Source organism: Peromyscus californicus, unplaced genomic scaffold (assembly GCF_007827085.1).
Source record: "Peromyscus californicus insignis strain IS unplaced genomic scaffold, ASM782708v3 Scaffold_5__1_contigs__length_169319896, whole genome shotgun sequence".
Lineage (NCBI taxonomy): Eukaryota > Metazoa > Chordata > Mammalia > Rodentia > Cricetidae > Peromyscus > Peromyscus californicus.
Window position 1 is genome coordinate 95,130,971 of NW_026294573.1, and position 20,549 is coordinate 95,151,519.

General features: G+C 39.2%; 1 protein-coding gene across 1 annotated transcript; it reads left to right on the forward strand.

Moving 5' to 3' along the window:
• Nucleotides 1-2,506: 2,506 nt before the first annotated feature.
• On the forward strand, nt 2,507-7,349 carry LOC128096622 (olfactory receptor 13C3). The gene has a single exon (XM_052716405.1). It carries the CDS (start codon nt 2,684-2,686, stop codon nt 3,635-3,637), a length of 954 nt encoding a protein of 317 aa, XP_052572365.1. The 5' UTR covers nt 2,507-2,683; the 3' UTR covers nt 3,638-7,349.
• Nucleotides 7,350-20,549: the final 13,200 nt, after the last annotated feature.

The window sequence follows — 20,549 nt, forward strand, 5'->3', positions numbered from 1 at the left end:
CCACTCAGAGTGCCAGGAGCAGAAGACAAACACAGCAAGACATGCTTGGTTCCGGGTGGATCTGAGTAGTGAAGAATTTCCCCCAAGAGGGTAAGGCTGAGACAGTGACTGGAGAAGCCATTCAGATCATCTAAGATGAATCATCCTGACATTTGTCTGGATGAGGAAGGTGGGCTCCCTAGGCCTGGCCTCCAAAATGATCTGACTGGGAGCATGGCCATGTGTCTTGGTGAGTTAACCTGTCTTCTTCCTTTTTCATTTCTCTGGACTGATCCTTCTGCTCATGTCTATGATCCAGTGGTCCTTAGGCAATTTCTGAAATTGACTCACAGGGAAATTTCATTTTATCAGGTACTATTTGATAAATATAAAATTATTGTCCCCTTTCTCTGGGCACTGTTTAATCAATAGAGTTGATTCACCATCGAGACTAATTTCTCTGTGCATCTTGTTGACCACTCTCTCTTGTTGACAACAGGATTTCTTTAGACACTTTTAGGGACCAGTCAGGTGAGGCAGTGTTGTGAGGGGATTCTTGCCTCTTGCTGTTATCCACCTGACTGCGGCTTAAAGAAATACTTCCAGCATTCCATCTCTATCTCTGTCTGTGTCTCTGTCCATGTATCCATTCTCTCTCTCTCTCCCTTCCTTATCCTTTCCCCCCATCTTTCTCTTTTTCTACTCCTTCTTCCTCTTTTGCTGCTCTGTTCTTGAACTGAATCAATAATATAAATTACTAATCTGTTTGGGGTTACTTTTTTTTTACTTCTAAAACTGCCATTGAATATCTTTCTCTTCAACATTTAAATGTGTTGAATAGTATTAAAAATTAATTCATTGCAAAGAGCAGTCCTACTTAGTGGGATGTCTGACTCCTAAGAATATTTTCTTAATAATTTTCTGAGTTACTAACACAGAGCAACATATGTCACATGTGCTGGAGGAATTCTCTGAACTAGTCACCCATGCAGGGCTGCATCTTGTGATTGTTTTACTGTAGTCAAACCTAGTGGTGATTACAGAAAGAGTGATTTTTATAATCTATTCAGCAATCAGTGACAATTCTACTGATTTAATAGCTCAAGTCTCCTAATTACTTTCCATTTTAAGACTCATAATATCATATAATGTGATGTTAGGGTTAGGGGATAGTTGAAGTCAGGCCACAAGCTGACTTGTCCCATTTTTTTTCCTTCTATTGATAAGCTCTCAACCGGTAGTAGTTCCAAGTTCCTCCGCTGTCAGGGGCTTTCTATGGTCCCCATTTACTTCTTTCCCAGATCTGTTTGCCATCACATCCTCACAGAGACAGCCTCATATAAAATGAATATCCAGTCAATCTGCCTCCTAACTGTGGCTCAGCTTCTCACATTACATTTGCCCATTTTATTTTCTTTTTCATTCCCATCTGATCCTTTCCATGTTTCTAGATTCAGAATGTCCAAAATGATTCTTTGAGTCTCCCTTGATGATTTATTTCTCATAAACATCAACCTTCTCAGAAAATGTACAATTTGGACCTAAGATACAATATATAAGCATCCATAATATATCTTTTTATGTACTTTTCGTGTATTATAAGTAGACTTGTCAACCCCACGATAACAATGCCTTCCTTTATTCCTTCATTTACCCTTATTGTGTTTGGAATGTGACTGGCTTCAAAGTAGTCTATGAACAACATTCTAAAAACATTTTCATAGATTGGTACAAATTGATTCTGCACTTAAATATTTAAATAATATTTTAGTATTTAACATTATGTAGATCTAGAGTTGTCTATAAAATGCAAGAGAATTATTGTTCTTGAATTTCTGAAGGTTGCTATATCAGTCTATATAATGTGTCAAAAGGAAATGGTTTTGAATCAGAAGCAAATCAGAAATATTTAGTTCACCAACTCTGCATTCATTTAAGCCTTACATTATTACTATCGTCAAATTGACTTAAACAAGTAAATCACCAAGATGGACTCTCATGCTGCAGAAGAAAGAAAGGAATGTGTTATGCTTTATCAAGACTCTCTATCACATTTTTGTGGAGCATGTCTGTGTAATGGTCTTGTCATAGGAACAATCATACAAGATGCTAAAAGTGGGTTGAAATGTGAAGACAACAGCTATGCTTTTGATCTGATGCTAAATTTTAGCTTACACCACTTAGTTTCTTGTGAATAAATACTGATAAAAACTATTAAAAGGGCTAATACTGTTTGTTACATCAGGAATAAAAAATATTATTTAAAAAGTCAAAGTTGCTATAATATTTTTACTATTGTCAATTGCTGACTAATATGCCAGTGTTTTTGAGTAGACTTTTTGCTTTGTGTGTCTTCTCCATTGCTTACTTATTAGGACAGATGAAATGAAGAAATCAGGTATATGGTGGGTAACAGGGGTTTAGGAAACATAAACTTAGGAATAAAGTATTCTCAACAACAGAAAGTATTGAATGTGTGTTTGATATTGATAGTCATATGTTGGCAATGGTCAAGTGTACTTCCAAAATGCCCAATTTTACTATATTCTAATAACACATTATTGAAGATATTAATGTCAGAGATTCAAAAATGAACTCTTTCTAATACATTAACAATGATTTTTCAGGTACTTTGTACCACTTGTTTGGGGGCATTGGATTTGTTTCACGGTGGGTCTTCTAATAATGGCTGAAAGTGGATGGCATGGATGAAAATAACCAGACGTTTGTTTCCGAATTCCTTCTTTTGGGTCTTGCTGGATACCCAAAGACTGAGATCATTTACTTTGCTCTTGTTCTGGCTATGTACCTAGTGATTTTAACTGGAAATGGTGTTCTGATCATAGCAAGCATCTTTGATTCCCGTCTCCACACACCCATGTACTTCTTCCTGGGCAATCTTTCTTTCCTGGATATCTGCTACACAACTTCCTCTGTTCCCTCAACGCTGGTGAGCCTAATCTCAAAGAAAAGAAACATTACTTTCTCTGGTTGTGCAGTGCAGATGTTCTTCGGATTTGCAATGGGATCGACAGAATGTTTGCTTCTTGGCATGATGGCTTTTGATCGATATGTGGCCATCTGCAACCCTTTGAGATACTCCATCATCATGAGCAAAGGAGTGTATGTATCAATGGCATCTGTATCATGGTTCTCTGGTGGAATCAATTCACTCGTGCAGACATCCCTTGCCATGCGGTTGCCTTTCTGTGGGAATAATGTTATTAACCATTTTACATGTGAGGTCTTAGCTGTCCTCAAGCTAGCTTGTGCTGATATATCTCTCAATATCATTACCATGGTGATATCAAATATGGCCTTCCTGGTTCTTCCACTACTGGTCATCTTTTTCTCCTACATGTTCATCCTCCACACCATCGTGAGAATGAACTCAGCTACAGGGAGACGCAAGGCCTTTTCCACCTGCTCAGCCCACCTGACTGTGGTGGTCATATTTTACGGTACCATCTTCTCTATGTATGCAAAACCCAAATCCCAAGATCTGACTGGGGAAGACAAGTTCCAAACTTCAGATAAGATCATTTCTTTATTTTATGGAGTAGTTACCCCCATGCTGAATCCAATTATCTACAGCTTGAGGAATAAGGATGTTAAAGCTGCTGTAAAGTACATACTGAAACAAAAGTACATTCAATAAGGATGCCAGTAAACACAGGATTTTGTGTGACAAGCACGAGATTGACTCAGGGTAAATCTGTGAGAACATTCTGATTTTTATTGATGGAAGGTAAGTCCCTACTGCTGAAGACATCATGCACTTCAGAAATAGGGCCCAGAAACCCCTGAGTTGAAACTGACCTGAATGCCCCCTCCCTGAGGACTAGCTTTCATGGTACCAGAAAGTGCTATGCAAGCTTCCAAAGGAGGGAGACAACCAACAGTCCTACTCTGCTGTGATGCCTATGAACCACAACAACCACCAGCATGCATCACAACCATAGGGCTGCAGCAGTGGCACACGTACCTTGGTGGTTACCAACAGTTCTCCAATTGGACTTAAGACCCATTCAACAAAAGGGAGGCCATGCCTGGTTCTAGAAGCCAAGCTAACTACTCAGTGCTAATGAAATTAGTTATTGAGGAGAATCTACAACCACTAATTTACTAAACCAGCAGTCTCTAACAACGATCTATAACATTTGTCCTTGTATCCACAGATATATATAGTTATCACTCCTCATTAAGGAAAGCTTTCTTTTGCAATAGATGGAGACCAGTACAGAAAACCACAACCAATGAATATGCAGAGTTGTGGAGCCAAGTCTCATTGGATGTATCTACCAAACACCCACACACTTAAGGCTCAGGGACACTGCCAAAGAGGTGGCTGAAAGAATGTAAAAGCCAGAAGATCAGGGATTTTGCTGTGAAATTGCATCTCCTAGTAATGTCAGAAGCTACACCCATAAAATCTCAATACAATGACTACCCAGATGTGAGCTAAATAAGGTCACCAACAAACATGCCAAACTGCACAGGGAAAAGCTCACCAGGCCTCCACTCTTCACAAAGAACTACAAGCAACTTGGTAAATCTGGGAGTGGGAGAGGTGGCCCTCCCCAGGAAGAGCACACCACTCAGTTGTTCAGATCCAAATGGTCATCCCTGAAAACATAAATACAGGTAGCATTATATAGACTGAACAGGTTATACTTATTAAAGCATGTATATAAATATGTATATTTGCATACAATAACAATTACTTTAAAAGGCCATGAATTTGTAAGAGAGTGAGTAGGGATATATGGGAGGGTTTGGAGGGAGGAAATGAAGGAAGAAATGTTGTAATTAAATTATAATCTAAAAAAATAAAATTAAAAAAGAGAATTATTGGCTAGGGAGATATCTATTTATTCTTTTCCTTTATTAGTCATGCTCAGCTAGATTTACTGAGGACTATAGTTTGCTTCAAACTGATCTTGATCTCACAAATACCATGACTCCCATTATAATTGTATTATTTATGATATTTGAAGTACATGCTTCCAGTGGGCTATATGGAAACACAGAGGGATGACTACACCCAAACTTGGGAAGCAAAGAGACCAGGGTACAAATATTTTTATTCCCAAAACTCCAATCAACTTTTAGTTAGATTATTAATTCTTTCAAAGCCATGGTTAACTTGCTAGTGATAAACAAGTAAAGTTCCTAGTGTCATTTGACATTTCAGTAAGTTGGAAAACACAACTACTAGGACCAGTATCGTAGTACATTATATTTCAGAAGTGAATTAGGTGTTGTAGTGGGGAATCGTAGTTACTCTTTTTCCTTCCTTCCTTCCTTCCCTCCTTCCTTCCTCCCTCCCTCTTCCTTTCTTCTTTCCTTCCTTTCTTTAATTTTTTATTGATTCTTTATAGATTTCATATCATGCATGTAGCTCCCTCTCATCTTGCCATCCCTTTGCAATTTCCCTCCAAGATAAAACAAAATAAAATTTAAAAGAAAAGAAAAAATAGAAAAAGAAAAATCTCATTATGAAAGCTATAGTGTGACACAGTGAGTCACATAGTATACCCTTTAGTCCATACATCTTTACTTGCAAGTGTTCATTGCAATGAGTCATTGGTCTGGTTTGAAGCCTCTGGTTTCTGTTACGCCATTGATACTGGGCCCTCACTGGAATTCCTCTTGGATATCCTGTGTTGTGGAGATCCTGCAGCTTTGGATCTATAGGACTGGCCCCTTCATGTGCTACAGCAGATCATAGATGGAGTGGATGTTGGGGTGGGCCAACTCATAGCCTTGCTTTTGAGCCTGGCTGGTTGCTGGGTTGGTCAGTACACCAGCTTTCCCTCATTCTCACCACCAGGGCAAGCTCTCTGCCTTGTCAGCTCACCCTATGCAGTAAGCAGTAAAGGATGGGACTGGTTCTCTTGCTCTCACGCCCTCAGCTGGCTCACCTGAACCTATACCGCCAGGTCCAGCTTTACTGTGTTGCCCAGGTAAGGTGCAGGGACCACTCTCCTGAGTGCTGCAGCTAATAAGAGGCAGGGCCAGCTTTCGTGCTCTTATGACCCAGGGGCCAGCTCCTGCCTGCTGTGGGCTGCAAGGGGGCAGCATCTCTCCCTTACCCACTGCCATATGACAAACAAGTAGTTGGGCCAGCTCTCCTAAGCTCACACCCTACAAAACAGCTCATCTAAGCCCCAATCAGCAAGATCAGCTCTACTGTGCTGCCCAGGTGAGGTGCAGGGCCTGTTCTCCCGAGTGCTGCAGCTGGTGAGGTGCTGGGCCAGCTCTCCCATTTGTATGACCTCAGGGCCAGCTCTCCCACCTCCTATAAGTGGTGAGGGGTAACAGAGCATCTCTCCCTCGCTCATACCACCTTATGGCAGATGGGGGCAGGCAGATCTCCCATGTTTACATCCAGGCTCATCTGTGCCCCTGCCAGGAGGGGTAAACTCCACTATGCTGCTCAGGCTAGGTGCAGGGCTCACTTTCCCAAGTAGTGCTGCAGTTGGTGAGGGGCTGCGTCAGCTCTCCAGCCTGCCACAGGTGGCAAGGGGCAAGTGGGGGGAGCAGTTACTGCTTCTTAACACATCTTTTATTCAGAGCTATTATTAGTTACTAGAGCCAGATATATGCCCCTAGTACCCACTCCATTATTATCAATCACACCTTCCATGTGCACATCTATATGACGAGATTAGGTCAGGAGAAGAAATGAGGGTGTGGAGAACGAGTGGTGGGAGGAGTTTTTGTACTGCCCCCAGTGAAAGAACACAACCTTAAAATTCAAACCAAGGCAGGAGGTTCTGATTGAGAGCCTCTTAAGGTTTGGAGTGCTAGGGAAGAAGCACTGGCATCAGGTTTGATGGGTTGAGGCCTGCTGAGATCTCAAGGATGCAGACTGGCAGAGGAAGTAGTCTAGAAGAGAGATGAGGGTGGATATTCATAGCCAAAAATGAACAGAAATACTTCATATCTTCCTGAGTGATTAGGGAGAAAAAATCAATTACCGTTATTTTTCAAATGAGTTGAAACTCCAAAATAAATCCAGCATGAGTTTGTCCTTTCCTGTAGACACTTATTTAGAAGAGCAATCCGGGCACAGAGTAAACTTGGGCCACACTGTCCAGGTTCACCAGCAGCTCTTGCTCATTGTGAGAGCTGGGCATTGAACTTACTCTCCTGCTTGGTTTTCTCTTTCCTGTTTGGCAGCATCACTCCACATCTCCACTCAATTACTCCACTCTGTGCTAAGCTAACCTCCAGGTGGTCCAGGTTTGCATCTAAACGGTTTGCTCATAAATGATGTCTTCTTCTCTTGTCGCTCTGGAGATGGATTTTTGTTACTGTAAAGAACCTATAGATACCTCTGGTTGGACCCCAGTGACACATTTCTGTCAAAGCCCTTACACAGAACAGATTCCTGTTCCATCCTTTCTAATCCTTTATCGTTAGCTTTGTTAATAAAAATTAATTTTATTTATTTACTTATTTATGTGGGGGAGTACATGTACAATAAAGTGTGTGCAGGTCAGACAACTTGCACAGGTTGGTTCTTTCCTTCCAATATGTAGGCAATGGAGGTCAAGCTCAGGTCATCTGCCTTGGCAGCTGCTCCTTTTCTAACTGAGATTTCTTGATGGCCCATCTATAACTTTTTTGACTATTACAGGATTTTAAGCATGTGAAAACATTTCTATTGTTTGGACAAACCCTTCCCACCTGATTTAAGTTTTTGTCACAATTCTCAAGAATGTCACCAATTTAGACACAGGATTTTATTAGGTAGAACATACCCCACTTCATTTTATTTTTTAAAGATTTACTTATTCATGTATTTTATGAAATATTCATAAAATTTACTTATTCATGTATTTTATGTATATGAGTGCTCTGTCTTCATGCACACAGGAAGAGGGAGTCAGATTCCATTACAGATGGTTGTGAGCCACCATGTGGTTCCTGGGAGTTGAACTCAGGACCTCTGGAAGATAATCAAGAGCTCTTAACCGCTGAGCCATCTCTCCAGCCAGCCCTCACTCTGATTCCTCTTAAACTGTGTTTTATAACCCCAAATGTGAGAATCACTGAATGTGACAGTTGTAAAAAGTGTAAGGTTTCTAAGTACCCAGTGACCAAAAGTTAATCAAAATCAAACATGAAATGATCTGAATTGTTTGTGGTAGCTTTTGCATTCCTCATTATATGAATTCACTGTGCCTTTGTGCCAAACACACAACATGCATACTTTGCACAAAGCATGTTGTCTCACCACAGAACAAGAATATTATATACTGTCAATTGCAATATTTTTATTTCACAGATTTTTTCTTTTCAGCCTTGTTGGTGCCGAGTCCCAAGCTGCTTGAAGAGAGGAGAGACCCAAGCTGGAATGAAGAGAGGAGAGATCCGACACAGACACACAGATGCACACAGGGATCCCGGGTTAAGTGCCCAACCTGGAACTCCAGAGTGTTTATTAGGCACAGCACAGGCTAGGTAGTCTCTGTAGGAGGTCTTTATGCAAGCAATCAGGCTGTAAAGAGCCAGGGCAAGGAAGCTGCAGTTGCTAGTCTTCCATACAGTGATCTATTCTTCATAAACATTAAAAGAGTGTTGGCTTGAATTTAAAAGAGATTTTCAACAATTTTTAAATGTATCAAAAATAATTCTGTTATTTTTAATGTATATTTTTCCAAATCAGTGCTCTTACATTGATGATTATAAATTCAAAATATCAACCAAGTCTGAAAAATGTTGAATCTACATCCTCCTATATCAAATGTTCACTCAAGATTTAAATTTTTCTGTAAAAATAAACAAGAGCATTCCATCTCACTAGTATACAAATTTTTAAGCTCAATTAAAGGGTAAAATTATATTTATATCAAATAATTATTGAAATATGGATTTCTTTATGACTTAGCAATAAATGATTACTTGTATATTTATTTTATATATTTATATATCTGTATCATGAGTGAAAAACTTTGAAGAAGTGTTGGAAGACAGCATCTGTTAAAATATCATACAGGTGAACATAAGTGGGTGCGATATGGCTTAATTTAGCTGAGAATGTTTGTGCTACTGAATGATTAGAGAATGTACAGATTCATCAATAAATCCTTCTTTCCAGAAAATCAAATATCTCCAACAGGTTGCAAAGTATATTTAATTTTGATTCATTTATCAATATTTTTTGAGGTTCCAAGAATATAAAAAGGTTGTAATTATAGCTGTATCCCAATGATGTCATTTTTAGAGTTTTAGTTACTGGCTATGAGTCATATATCTACTGTGTTAATGTCTTTATCAGTAGGAGTATGATGATGACTTGGAAATAATTTTTAAAATTGTGTAGTACATGTTTTATAGGATAAATTCTAAGAACTGACAAGAATAGCTCAAAATGAACCTAAATTACACTCACAAGTGTCATATTATCTATTTTCAACATGATTAAGAGTTCTCTAAATACATACACAATTCTTTTTTAATTAAAAATTTTTGATGCAATTTATTTTGATTTTATTTTCCCCTTTCCTAACTTCTCTAAGATCTTCCCTACCTTCTTCCCACCCAACTTCATATTCTTTCCTTCTCAAAAGAAAAACCCCAAAGAGACAAAAAACCCTCAAAACAAAAATCGTCAAGATAAAATACCCAAACAAAGCAATTCTTATTACATACAAACACACAAACATGTATGCTTCTGACTCCCTCCATCTCTGTCCATATGTATGTATATATACATACATACATACATACATACATACACATGCTTATATGCATGCACATGTTTGTAAATGTGTGTAGGCACATATATAGAAAGAACAGCAAATATTTTTATATTTATTATCTAAACATTCTTTTGGAAGTGTTCATTTTGAAACATTTAACTAAAGAGTAAAAATTATAGGGGCTGGGATAATGGCTTAATAGGTAACTAAGTAGGTAAGTTCCTCATATATGAGGCAACAAATCTCCAGCACTTACTTAAAAGAGAAAGGCATGGCCACACAAGCCCATAACAAAGACACTTGGGGAGGGGGAGACAGTAGGGCTACTGGGATTTGTGGCCAGCAGCAGAGCTCCAGGTTCAGTGAGAAACCCTGTCTTAAAGCAATAGGCAGAGAGTAGTAGAAAAGGGTACTCAATGTTCTTTGACTTCAATATGTGCATGGGAGTGTACATCCACACATACGTATGCAAAGACACCAAAATCACATGTATAACACACACACACACACACACACACACACACACACACACATACACAGAAAGACACACACACCGCAGAGTAAGAAATAAAGTCCTATTTGCAGATTATAAAGCATATCTAATCACCAGAACCCGGTCAGTCTTCCTCTACCCATACTCACTTATTTTCATCCTCCTGATTATCTTAAGGCAGAAGTCCTGTTCATAATCATATTACATATGATTCATGTGTTGTGTATATAATTATACAGCAATGCATAGTATGATTACATCAGTAGATGTCAGTATGTATGACTGTATAGTAAGTAACACAAATCCACATGCTAAGACTAGTTCCTGAGTACTGGAACATACATGATGGAAGTGATGTTCCTGATGCTAGAGTCATGGGATAAAGCTGCGGAAGACTGCACCAGGACAAGGACACTTGAGCCATGTAAATACGTAATTTCTCATTCCAGTGTATTGCTGCTGTGTGATAATTCAGGCTGTCTGTTGATTGTTTTTTTTAAATTTCAAGACAGGCCTGTTTTTAAAATTAAACATTTCACCTTTGTGCACTGTTGGGCCTTATACAGAACATATGAGTCACTGTAGTGTATAATACTCTCAAGGAGCTTCAACAAAGATATAGGCCATAATTGTCCAGGATAAAGACATTTCAGGACCCAGAAGGAGAAACAGGAACTAGTTCAAACTGCTCCCAGGCCAATTTTGAGGAACTGTGTTTTAGAATGTTTCTGCCAGTATTAGCTTGTACAACAGTGGTGTTGTACAATAACTGTTCATTCACTGAGTATAGACTTTGGACCTCAAATGTCAGTTTTCCCAGGATGCTGTTGTAACCCCAAAGCTTTTGTCTGGGCATGCTGAAGAGTTTCCTATAGGCTCGTTTATAAAGCCAGCAATCACTTTGCTATTCGATCTTACATTTATTTTGTCTTGATTATCCTCCTTGGAGTTGGTCTGTTAGGTTCGGCCATATAACTGATACACAAAGTTGGCAACAATGTAAGTATGGCCAATAGTTCCCCCTTTACACTCAGTTGTATAAAATAGTGTTGGACACAAACAAGCATATCGGTCTATGTTAAACATTTTTGTGGGTGACTATGTATCTAGTGAGTCGGTGATAACTTTACAGTGCATTGTTGAATTTCACATGAATGTCTTCATTAGATGATTAACATTCCAATTAAATAACACTCCTGCTGGAGGACCCAGTAGTGTTAGGAGTAATTAACTTCATTTGCCAGGTATGTGTCTCTCAATCAAGGGTCACTGGCACTCACCTGTAAACACGGGCAACCGGCCAGGGCCATCCACTTGCCAGCTTTTGCCTTTTCTGCATCCTCACAGTGGACATCTGGTAGCTGCTTTAGCTTCTAATTTTTATGCTGACAAAAAAAGAACAACTTTTATGCTTTCTTCTTGTCTTAAGGTAGATGAAGAGCTTCACAGTTCCCCTAATTTGTTGAATGTCTTCATTTTATCTTCTCTCAGTTCTCTATGAAGGCACTTCCAAAGAGAGGATAAAGCTTCCTATTTGCATGAGTGTCTTCTGAATCCAGAAGGAAAGGGATATTGTCAGACATGGGCAGATATCACTCAAGTTTGATAATCACACTTCTGGTCCATAATTAAGGTGTATCACAATTTATATCTCCACATGAATCCTGGATCCATAGACTGTACTGTATTATTCAACTAGCTATCCTCTGAGAACATTGTTCAAAGTTCATGTGGCATCTTGTCACTTTTTAGTGCTGCTGATGAGTGAGGAACATTGTTATTATGAAATCCTAAATCAAACATTAGCAATTCCTTGAGAATATTATATCATCACTTACACTTCCATGTATCCATCTGTAGAAATTTTACTAAATGTTATTTAGCTGTCAGTACTGCACATCTATGATCTATTTTTAAATAATTTTTGAGACTTTTGTACCTTCTTATGTACATCACTCGCACCCCTCCCTTCTCTGTCAAACACCTGTGTCCCCCCTCCCACATTTGAAGTATTTTCTTTAATTATTATTCTGTAATCTTTTGATGTAAAAATAACTTTGATATAGTTCCTTCATCTTTAATGAACACATACCAGGGTTTGTGAGTCATATATATATATATATTTTTTTTTTTTTTTTTTTTGTTTTTCAAGACAGGGTTTCTCTGTGTAGCTTTGCGCCTCTCCTGGAACTCACTTGGTAGCCCAGGCTGGCCTCGAACTCACAGAGATCCGCCTGGCTCTGCCTCCCGAGTGCTGGGATTAAAGGCGTGCGCCACCACCGCCCGGCGAGTCATATATGTTTTTATGTACTACTTTTGTTATGTTGAGTAAGTTATTGTCTTTCAGAATTCAAATATTTCACGGTAATTGAGACATATATTGGAAAAGCACATTCATGATAAAAGCATTAACATATACATTATAGTTTAGCAGACTTTCCTAAAGCAACATAATTAAATAATATACTAACTATCTAAATTTATGCTTTGGTTATTCAATCTAAGTTAATTTTTCTTTCTTGTCTTTAAGGGATTTGCTTTTATCTTGTGGATTTATTTATTTTATTATTTATATGTCTTTTTATTGCAAAAATGGTTGATCGTGGCATCCTTCATGAAATTAATCTATCAGAAATAATGAAAAGAAGCTAAAAACCTCACTGAAAAATATGTAATTCACAATGGACATGTGCTTTATTTCATTCATAAAATCTAGATCATTGTTTTCATTATTATCTTTTAATAATTACTTGAATTAAATTTCCTTTGTGAAATATATTTAATTTTTAATTTATTATTTAAAAATTTCATACATGTGCACAATGTGTCTTGATCTCATCCTCCTCATTTCGTCCTTCTAACTTCTCCTATCACATCTCCATCCCAACTTCACGTCCTCTTTCTTATAACCCAATGATTTCAGTTAGTACTTCTCTATGCACATGGGTATGGAGTCATACATTGAGGCATGGGCAGCCTACCCATGGCCACATTTCTGGAGAAAAATAACTCTCTCTCTCCCAGTAGCCATCAACTGCTAAATCCATCCACTCCTCAGCTAGGGGTGGATCCTCAGGAGTTCCTGCTCCTCCATGCTACACTTTTTAACTGGCTTGATCTTGTTTAGATCTTTTACAGCTGCTATGAACCATGTCATGTTCAGGGAATAGCATTCCAAAGTACTTCTCCTCATCCTCCAGCTTTTACATCCTTTCCATTCCCTTGCCTGTGATGTTCCTGAAGCCTTAGATGGGATTGACACAGATGTCTAATCTATGACTGAGCATTCATAGTCCTTAATCTCAGCACATTTAAAAATCTTTACATTAACCACTACTCACAACAATAAGAAGCTTCTTTGAACAAGGTTGAGGGCACCACACTAAATACAAGTAAAAATATTTAGAAAGTCATTTGACAACATGACAAAAACAGCACCACTAATCCTCATGAAAAACAACTCCAAAGTCATAGAATAAAATAAATGAAGACAGTCTATACATTCTACATATTATTCTCTAAGAATTCTTCACTGCATATGTGGATAGTGGCTCTAAGAAATGGTCTTCCATAGGAATAGTAAGAGCAGTCTATTACTATTTAATCAATAATTAACTTCACCCTTGGACAGATGCTAATTGCAGTGTATGCACATTAGTTTGATGTGAGGAAATGACTGTCCTATGAAAATACACTTTAAACTTACTGGAAAGAGATTCTGAGCTTTAGGTCAACAAACAAATGTATTTAATTAATTAATTAATTAATTTTACATCCCAAGGGCAGTTTCTCCTCCTTCCTCCCCTTCCAATCCCCCCTGTTGTGTGATGGTCTGTATGTCAAATGCTCTGATTGGTCATTAAATAAAACACTGCTTGGCCAGTGGCTAGGCAGGAAGTATAGGCGGGACTAACAGAGAGGGGAATTGAGAGAACAGGAAGGTGGGAGGAGACACTGTCTGCCGCCGCCATGACAAGCAGCATGTGAAGACGCCGGTAAGCCATGAGCCATGTGGCAAGGTATAGATTTATAGAAATGGATTAATTTAAGCTGTAAGAACTAGATAGCTAGAAGCCTGAGCCATTAGGCCAAACAGTTTAAATAATATAAGTGTCTGTATGTTTATTTTGTAAGTGTGCTATCGGACTGCCAGGGTTTGGCGGGAGCTGGAGAGAAAAGTCTCCAGCTACACCCCCCTCCTCTTCTTCAACCCCCATCCACTCTTCCTCTGTTTCTGTTCAGAAAGGGATAGGCCTCCCATGGGTATCAACAAAGCATGGCATATCAAGTAGCAGTAAGACTAATCACCTCCCCTAGTATTTAGGTTGAGCAAGGCAACCCAGTATGAGGAATAGGTTCCCAAGAGCCAGCCAAAATGTTAGGGACAGCCCTTACTCCCATTATTAGGATTCCCAAAAATAGATAAAGCTACACAGCTGTCACATATATGTAGAGAGCCTAGGTCAAGCCATGCAGGCTCTCTAGTTCTTGGTTCAGACTTTGTGAGTTCCTATGAGCCAGGTTAGTTGTTTCTATGAGTTTTCTTGTGACGTCCTTGACCCCTCTGGCTCCTACAATTCTTGCTCCCTTTCTTCAGCAAGATTTCCTGAGCTCTAATGTTTGGCTGTGGGTCTCTGCATCTGTTTCCATCAGTTACTGGAAGAAGATTGTGTGATGACAATTGGGTAGTCACCAATCTGATCACAGGAGGTGGCCAGTTCAGGCTACGTATCCACTATTGCTAGGAGTCTAGCTTGGGTCATCCTTGTAGATTGGTGGGAGTTTCTCTTGCATCAGGTTTCTAGCTGACCCCCAAAATGCTTCCCCTTCCAGTCCTCTCTTTCAGTACTCTCTCCCCTCCAGCCATCCCCCAATCCTTCAAGTTCCCAACCCCACCCGCCCCCATAGATTTGTTTAATCTGAGCCATTCTGGTAATATTTGACATTGAATTTCCAGCCTCTGTTGAATGCCTTTCCTTCTTCATTGTTCTCCCACTGGGATTTACTAAGTTAGGGAATGACTTAGTTGTCTGTATGGGAAACTCAGAGCATCCATCCTCAATAATGAAAATTCCTTCCAAATTTGTTTCTTATCCTAAATAAGTCTTCACATATTAACTCTCTGGCACAGACACTCTCAATGTCCTGGTATTTATTTTAGGTGCAAGTACCATTAAAAGTAAGTGACTATCAATGCTTTGAAACACTTTCACCCTCGAGTAACAATAAGATATTTGTTACTTTTGTTGCTGTTGGAGTATCCTGTACTTAAGGTTGCAACCCACTTAATGTGGCCATCTGTAGCCCTCTAAAATACCTCATTACTATGAGCAAGAGGATGTGTATTCTCATGGCTTCTATGTCATGGCTTTCTGCTGTAATCTATCAAAAAAGGTACAAACATTTTTTGTCAGATTGACCTTCTGTGGGAATAACATGATTAATTATTTCTTATGTGAGATCTTGGCTGCCTTCAAGTTAGCATGAACCAACATATCCCTCAATGCTTTTACTTGAAGGGTATCAAATATGGCCTTTCTGATTCTTCCACTTCTGCTAATCTTTTTCTCTTACATGTTCATACTGTGTACCATTTTGATAATGAACTAAGCCACATAGAGACTCAAGGTCTTTTCCAATGGCTCAGCTCATCCAACTGTGATGATTACATTTTATGGTAGCATTTTCTTTGTATTTGCAAAACACAAGTCCCAAGACCTTTGGAAAGTCAGTTTATGAGCTACAGAATGGCTTCCCTTGTGCGTTTTGTGGGGTAGCAACTTTTATGCTGAATTCCACCATCTATAGCATAAGAGACAAAGATATAAAAGCTGCTGTGAAATATTTGTTGTGTTTCAAAGTTGTTCACCAAAACTACCAAAGGGAAATGTAAGACTTTCATGAATAACTAGGTTGGTTTATCAAAACAAGTTACATAACATAAATACATACATTTCAAAGTTGTCATGTAAAGTAAAGTTTAAAAGTGGCATAGAAAACATGATTGGTCAACTATAAAAGATATTGAAAGCAAAGTTATGGAGAGATAGCTTCATTATTTACCTTCACTAACCATGCTCACTTAGAATCACTGAAAATATTAAATGCTGTAAAATTACCTCTCATCTATCTCTTTCAAAGATAACAAATTCCTTTGGAGTAAGTCTGATCCCTGGTGATAAATGCATTAGTGTTTATAATTAATTTTTATTTGGGCCTCTGAATGGAAAACATCACACATATGTTTTGAAAATGGGTATCTGGAGTATAAATTCTGTTCTCTCACAAACTACTTTAATAGCATTGGGTCGGTCATTCATCTTTTCAAAACTGTACTCTCTTCATTTTCAAAATGAGAATAAGCAAACTCTGCTCTCAGTATTATTGGAAAGCTTCATTAAATTGCACAAAATAATCAGAACAGTGCCATGTTCTCTGTTGTTCCCCTTTGCAGAGTGTGTTGAGGATTATTCATGCTGTTGCCTTTGAGTTTGGGGGCTGAGGTAAAGATACTGGCTTGAAGAGTAAGGATGGCAGCTAACATCTCAGGCTTTTGTCAGCTACCAATTGTAAGAAGCTGGCATCTTTCCCTAAGTCTTTGTAATGGTATGTTTCACCATTCCTCCTTGTCCTTTCTCCAGTACATCTCTACAGAGGAAGAAAGCATCAACAAGGGTTCCCATGGAAACTGGAACACGTTTGGTTTGTGCTAATTCAAGGCCACTGAGGAGAGAGAGGCTGGGCTGTCTCCCCCTATACACCTAGGCATAGGAGTTAGTCTTGAGGAGATCTGGCATGAATAGTTTGGGTCTGAAAATAACAAGGCAGTTTTTAAAAAATTACTTAAGCATTTTACCTGATATTTCCAGGAACCAGTTGAAGATACCATTTATATAATAACTATAACATTAACAACATGGGGGCTATAATAAACACTGCCACATAATTTAGATATCAGCAAACAATGGGCAAAACCTGGCCTATCACTGCTTTTTGTGTGGTCGACTCAATTAAGAATGTTGCTTACAGTTTTAAACTATCTAAGAAATTAAAATAACGGTACTACTACTATTTCATAATATATCTCAAACTTGAGTTTTGCCAATGTTTTAAAATGCTTTTATTTCTAAATAAGTATATATTCAAATGGTGTTATGTTCTATAATTCTGACCTTTATGTTGTGATAGCATAATGTCAAAGCCACAAAGCTGTCATTGATTTGACATTATCAATAGAATACAAACTTTTCGGGTATATGATTTTTAAATGCACTTATGTATGTGTAGGCACACACTTGTCTTTATAACTCTATGAAGTTTATTTCTATATACAGAGTCTTGTAACCACCATCACAATTAAAAATATGTGACTTTTGGGAAACCTTCTCCTGTTTCTCTGTTCCCCCAGACTCCATATCACAGTCTGTCCCTAATGCTGCACCAGAATACTAGCTGCAGCCTTCCCTCCACCTTCTCTCCTCTCTTGTGGATCCCACAGACCATTCCCTCGCACCCCTCCTCCCCCACCCAACTCCAGCAGGCACCCCCTGCTAACCCAAGGGCTGCCCCTACCAGGGCAACAAGTAGGCTGAAGGCAGACCCACACCTCTCCTACTGCTCCTGAGATCCAACCCTTCCACTCTCATTCCCAGCTCTGTAGCAGAACACCTGCTGTGGTCTCCCTTTTCTCTCTGATCTTATCCCCAAGGAATCACAAAGACCTCCTCCAACCTTCCTACCCAGAACTCATCCCAATTACCCAGCCTCCAACACCAGCAGGTATTGCCTGTGAATACACCAGTTACACAGGAAAACAGACAACACACAATCATCACACTCTCTAAAAATTCAGAGAGGTTGACAGGGTGTACCATTAAGGGGATGGGGAGAAATCTGCAGCTAGGGAAAACCCCAGGAACTCACAAGATTGTCTCCAGCTAAGACTCATAGCAATGGTGGAGAGGGTGCTTGAACTAGCCTTTCCCTGCACTCTGATCGGTGTCTACCCTAACTGTCATCATAGAACCTATATCCAGTGACTGATGGGAGCAGAAGCAGAGACCCAGAAGCAAGCACTTGGCCAAGTGGAGTTCAGTTGAAGAGAGGGAGGAAGGATTATAAGAGCAAGGGGGGTCATATGCCCACTACACTTGTATGCCCACTACAGCACTCAAGAGAGAGGGCCCTACACTTTGCTGTAGGCTGCATTGGGTGAGCTAACCAAGGCAATGCTGGAGAGCTGATCAGCCCAGCTACCCCTCAGGCCAGAGCCAGGGTTATGAGTTGGCCCACCCCAACATCCATCAATTCTGTGAACTGTTGGAACATGTGAAGGAGACAAACCTACAGATCCAAAACTGCAGGATCTCCATGACACAGGGCAACAGGATATCCAAGAGGAGCCCTAGTGAGAGTGCATTACTGGTAGTGTAGCAGAAACCAGAGGCCTTGAGCCAGACCAATGAATGACTCCTGGCAGTGAACACTTGCAAGTAAAGATGAATAGACTAAAGGAAAAACTGTGAGACTCAATAGGCCACACACTACAGCTTCCACAAGATTCTTCTCTTTTTGTTTTGTTTTGCTTCTTTGGGTTTTTTTTGGGGGGGCGGGCATTTCTTTTAAAATTGGTTTTGTTTTTTGGGGGAAGTTACAAGGGCAGAGGGTAGATTCGAGGGGACAGGGAGATAAGTGGGATCGGAATGCATGATGTGAAATCCACAGAGAATCAATAAATGTAAAAAAAAAAAAACAACAAAAACAGCCTGTTATATTTGTTAAAATTTGTTCATTGTCAGACTGGTGAATCTCTGAATGACCCCAAACCCATAACAACTATACTTAACTATAGACTATGTGATAGTTACTTAGTTTGCCAAGACTCATTCTTGGATTTTCTTCTTAAAGAATCAATTAATATTATATTTATTTGTTAAGATTTTTTAAATGGGGTTTTGCTGTCTAGCCCAGGCTGGCTTTGAACTCAGAGTTTTCCTGTTTCTTCCACCAAGTACTGTTAAAAGAGTGAGAAAGGCCCAGGCCCAGGGAACACTTGTTGCTAAGCAGTAGATGCAAACTGGGAGAAACAGGGACCTTGAAAGTAGAATAAAGAATAAAATCCCTGCTATATGATTGTCTAGTCACAGAAGCCCAAGGGAATGGGTTGATTTTATTGGACTTTAATCCCATCATGTGTAAAAAGTCCTAAATATACTTAAAAGTTGGGGTACTTCATTTTTCAGTATTAGGTAGTCTGCTCTTTTTTTCTTCTTCTCTGTCTTTTCCCCCATCCACAAAGTGTTTATCTGTAGTTCAGCAGCTGTTCATTGCAGTAGGTGTGGCCATGCGCATAGCATTTAGTGAGTGAGGCACCCACTCTGCAGGCATGTGGAGTTCTGGTGAATGAAAGTGTGAAGCTAGGTTCCTCTTTGAGGATTGCCACAGAGTTGCCTGGCCAAGATTTTTACCACTTTCCTGTGCAAAGATTACATTTTGGGAGTACTGTAGCTAGGAGTAGAAGCCTCCATTTTGTCCCTCTTATCTGGGTTGTCTCTAATGGCCCACTCCAGGAGATAGTGAGCACAGGTAACTTTTCTCTCTTCACAATCTTCTCATCCTCTGACAGGTGATATTCCTAAGGATATTCTCCAATGATCCTTCAGTGGCAAATCTGCACCTCAGTTTGTTTCCTTGGAAACTGGTTTTCAACAGTTGTATATGATTTGTAACCCAATGTATTGGCAAAGTCAGACATGATGTTTGGCAGAAACCAAAAACTTTGTTTTTGTTAATATTAGAGAGATTTTAAAAAAATGTTTTTCTTATAAATTCCCAGAATTTAAGGATGGCCATACAAAAATAAATTGTGAAAACATGAAACAAAACAGACAATTGTCTGTATATTTTACAGCAACAATTACTTCTAACTAGAATGGTAGAGCTAGCTAATCCAAGGACACACAGACATACAATTTTGGATCCAAAAAGTTGTGCTTTCTTTGCTGGCATGTAGGTTTTCATTTGTTTCCTCTAATAATTTTTCCCTCACTCTATATTGAAAATATGATTAAATGATTCATTCCCACATAAAGGATGAGACAGTTACATAGAAAAAGGCAATTTTCTTGTCCAGTTCTGTGCTTAGGATGCAGATAGTGAAGAGGCCACATTATCATGTCATCCCTACCTTGGAGCAGACAAGGCCCTGCAATAGTGACTGTTCAACCTCTTCCTTTTATTATCTGTAACCCCTGCCTTGTTGATCTTTCCAGTCTCCTGATACCATTTGCATTGTATTCCATGCTTATATCCCTGGTGTGAACTTCTCTAAACATAAGTCTTACATATTCATCTGCATCGTTATC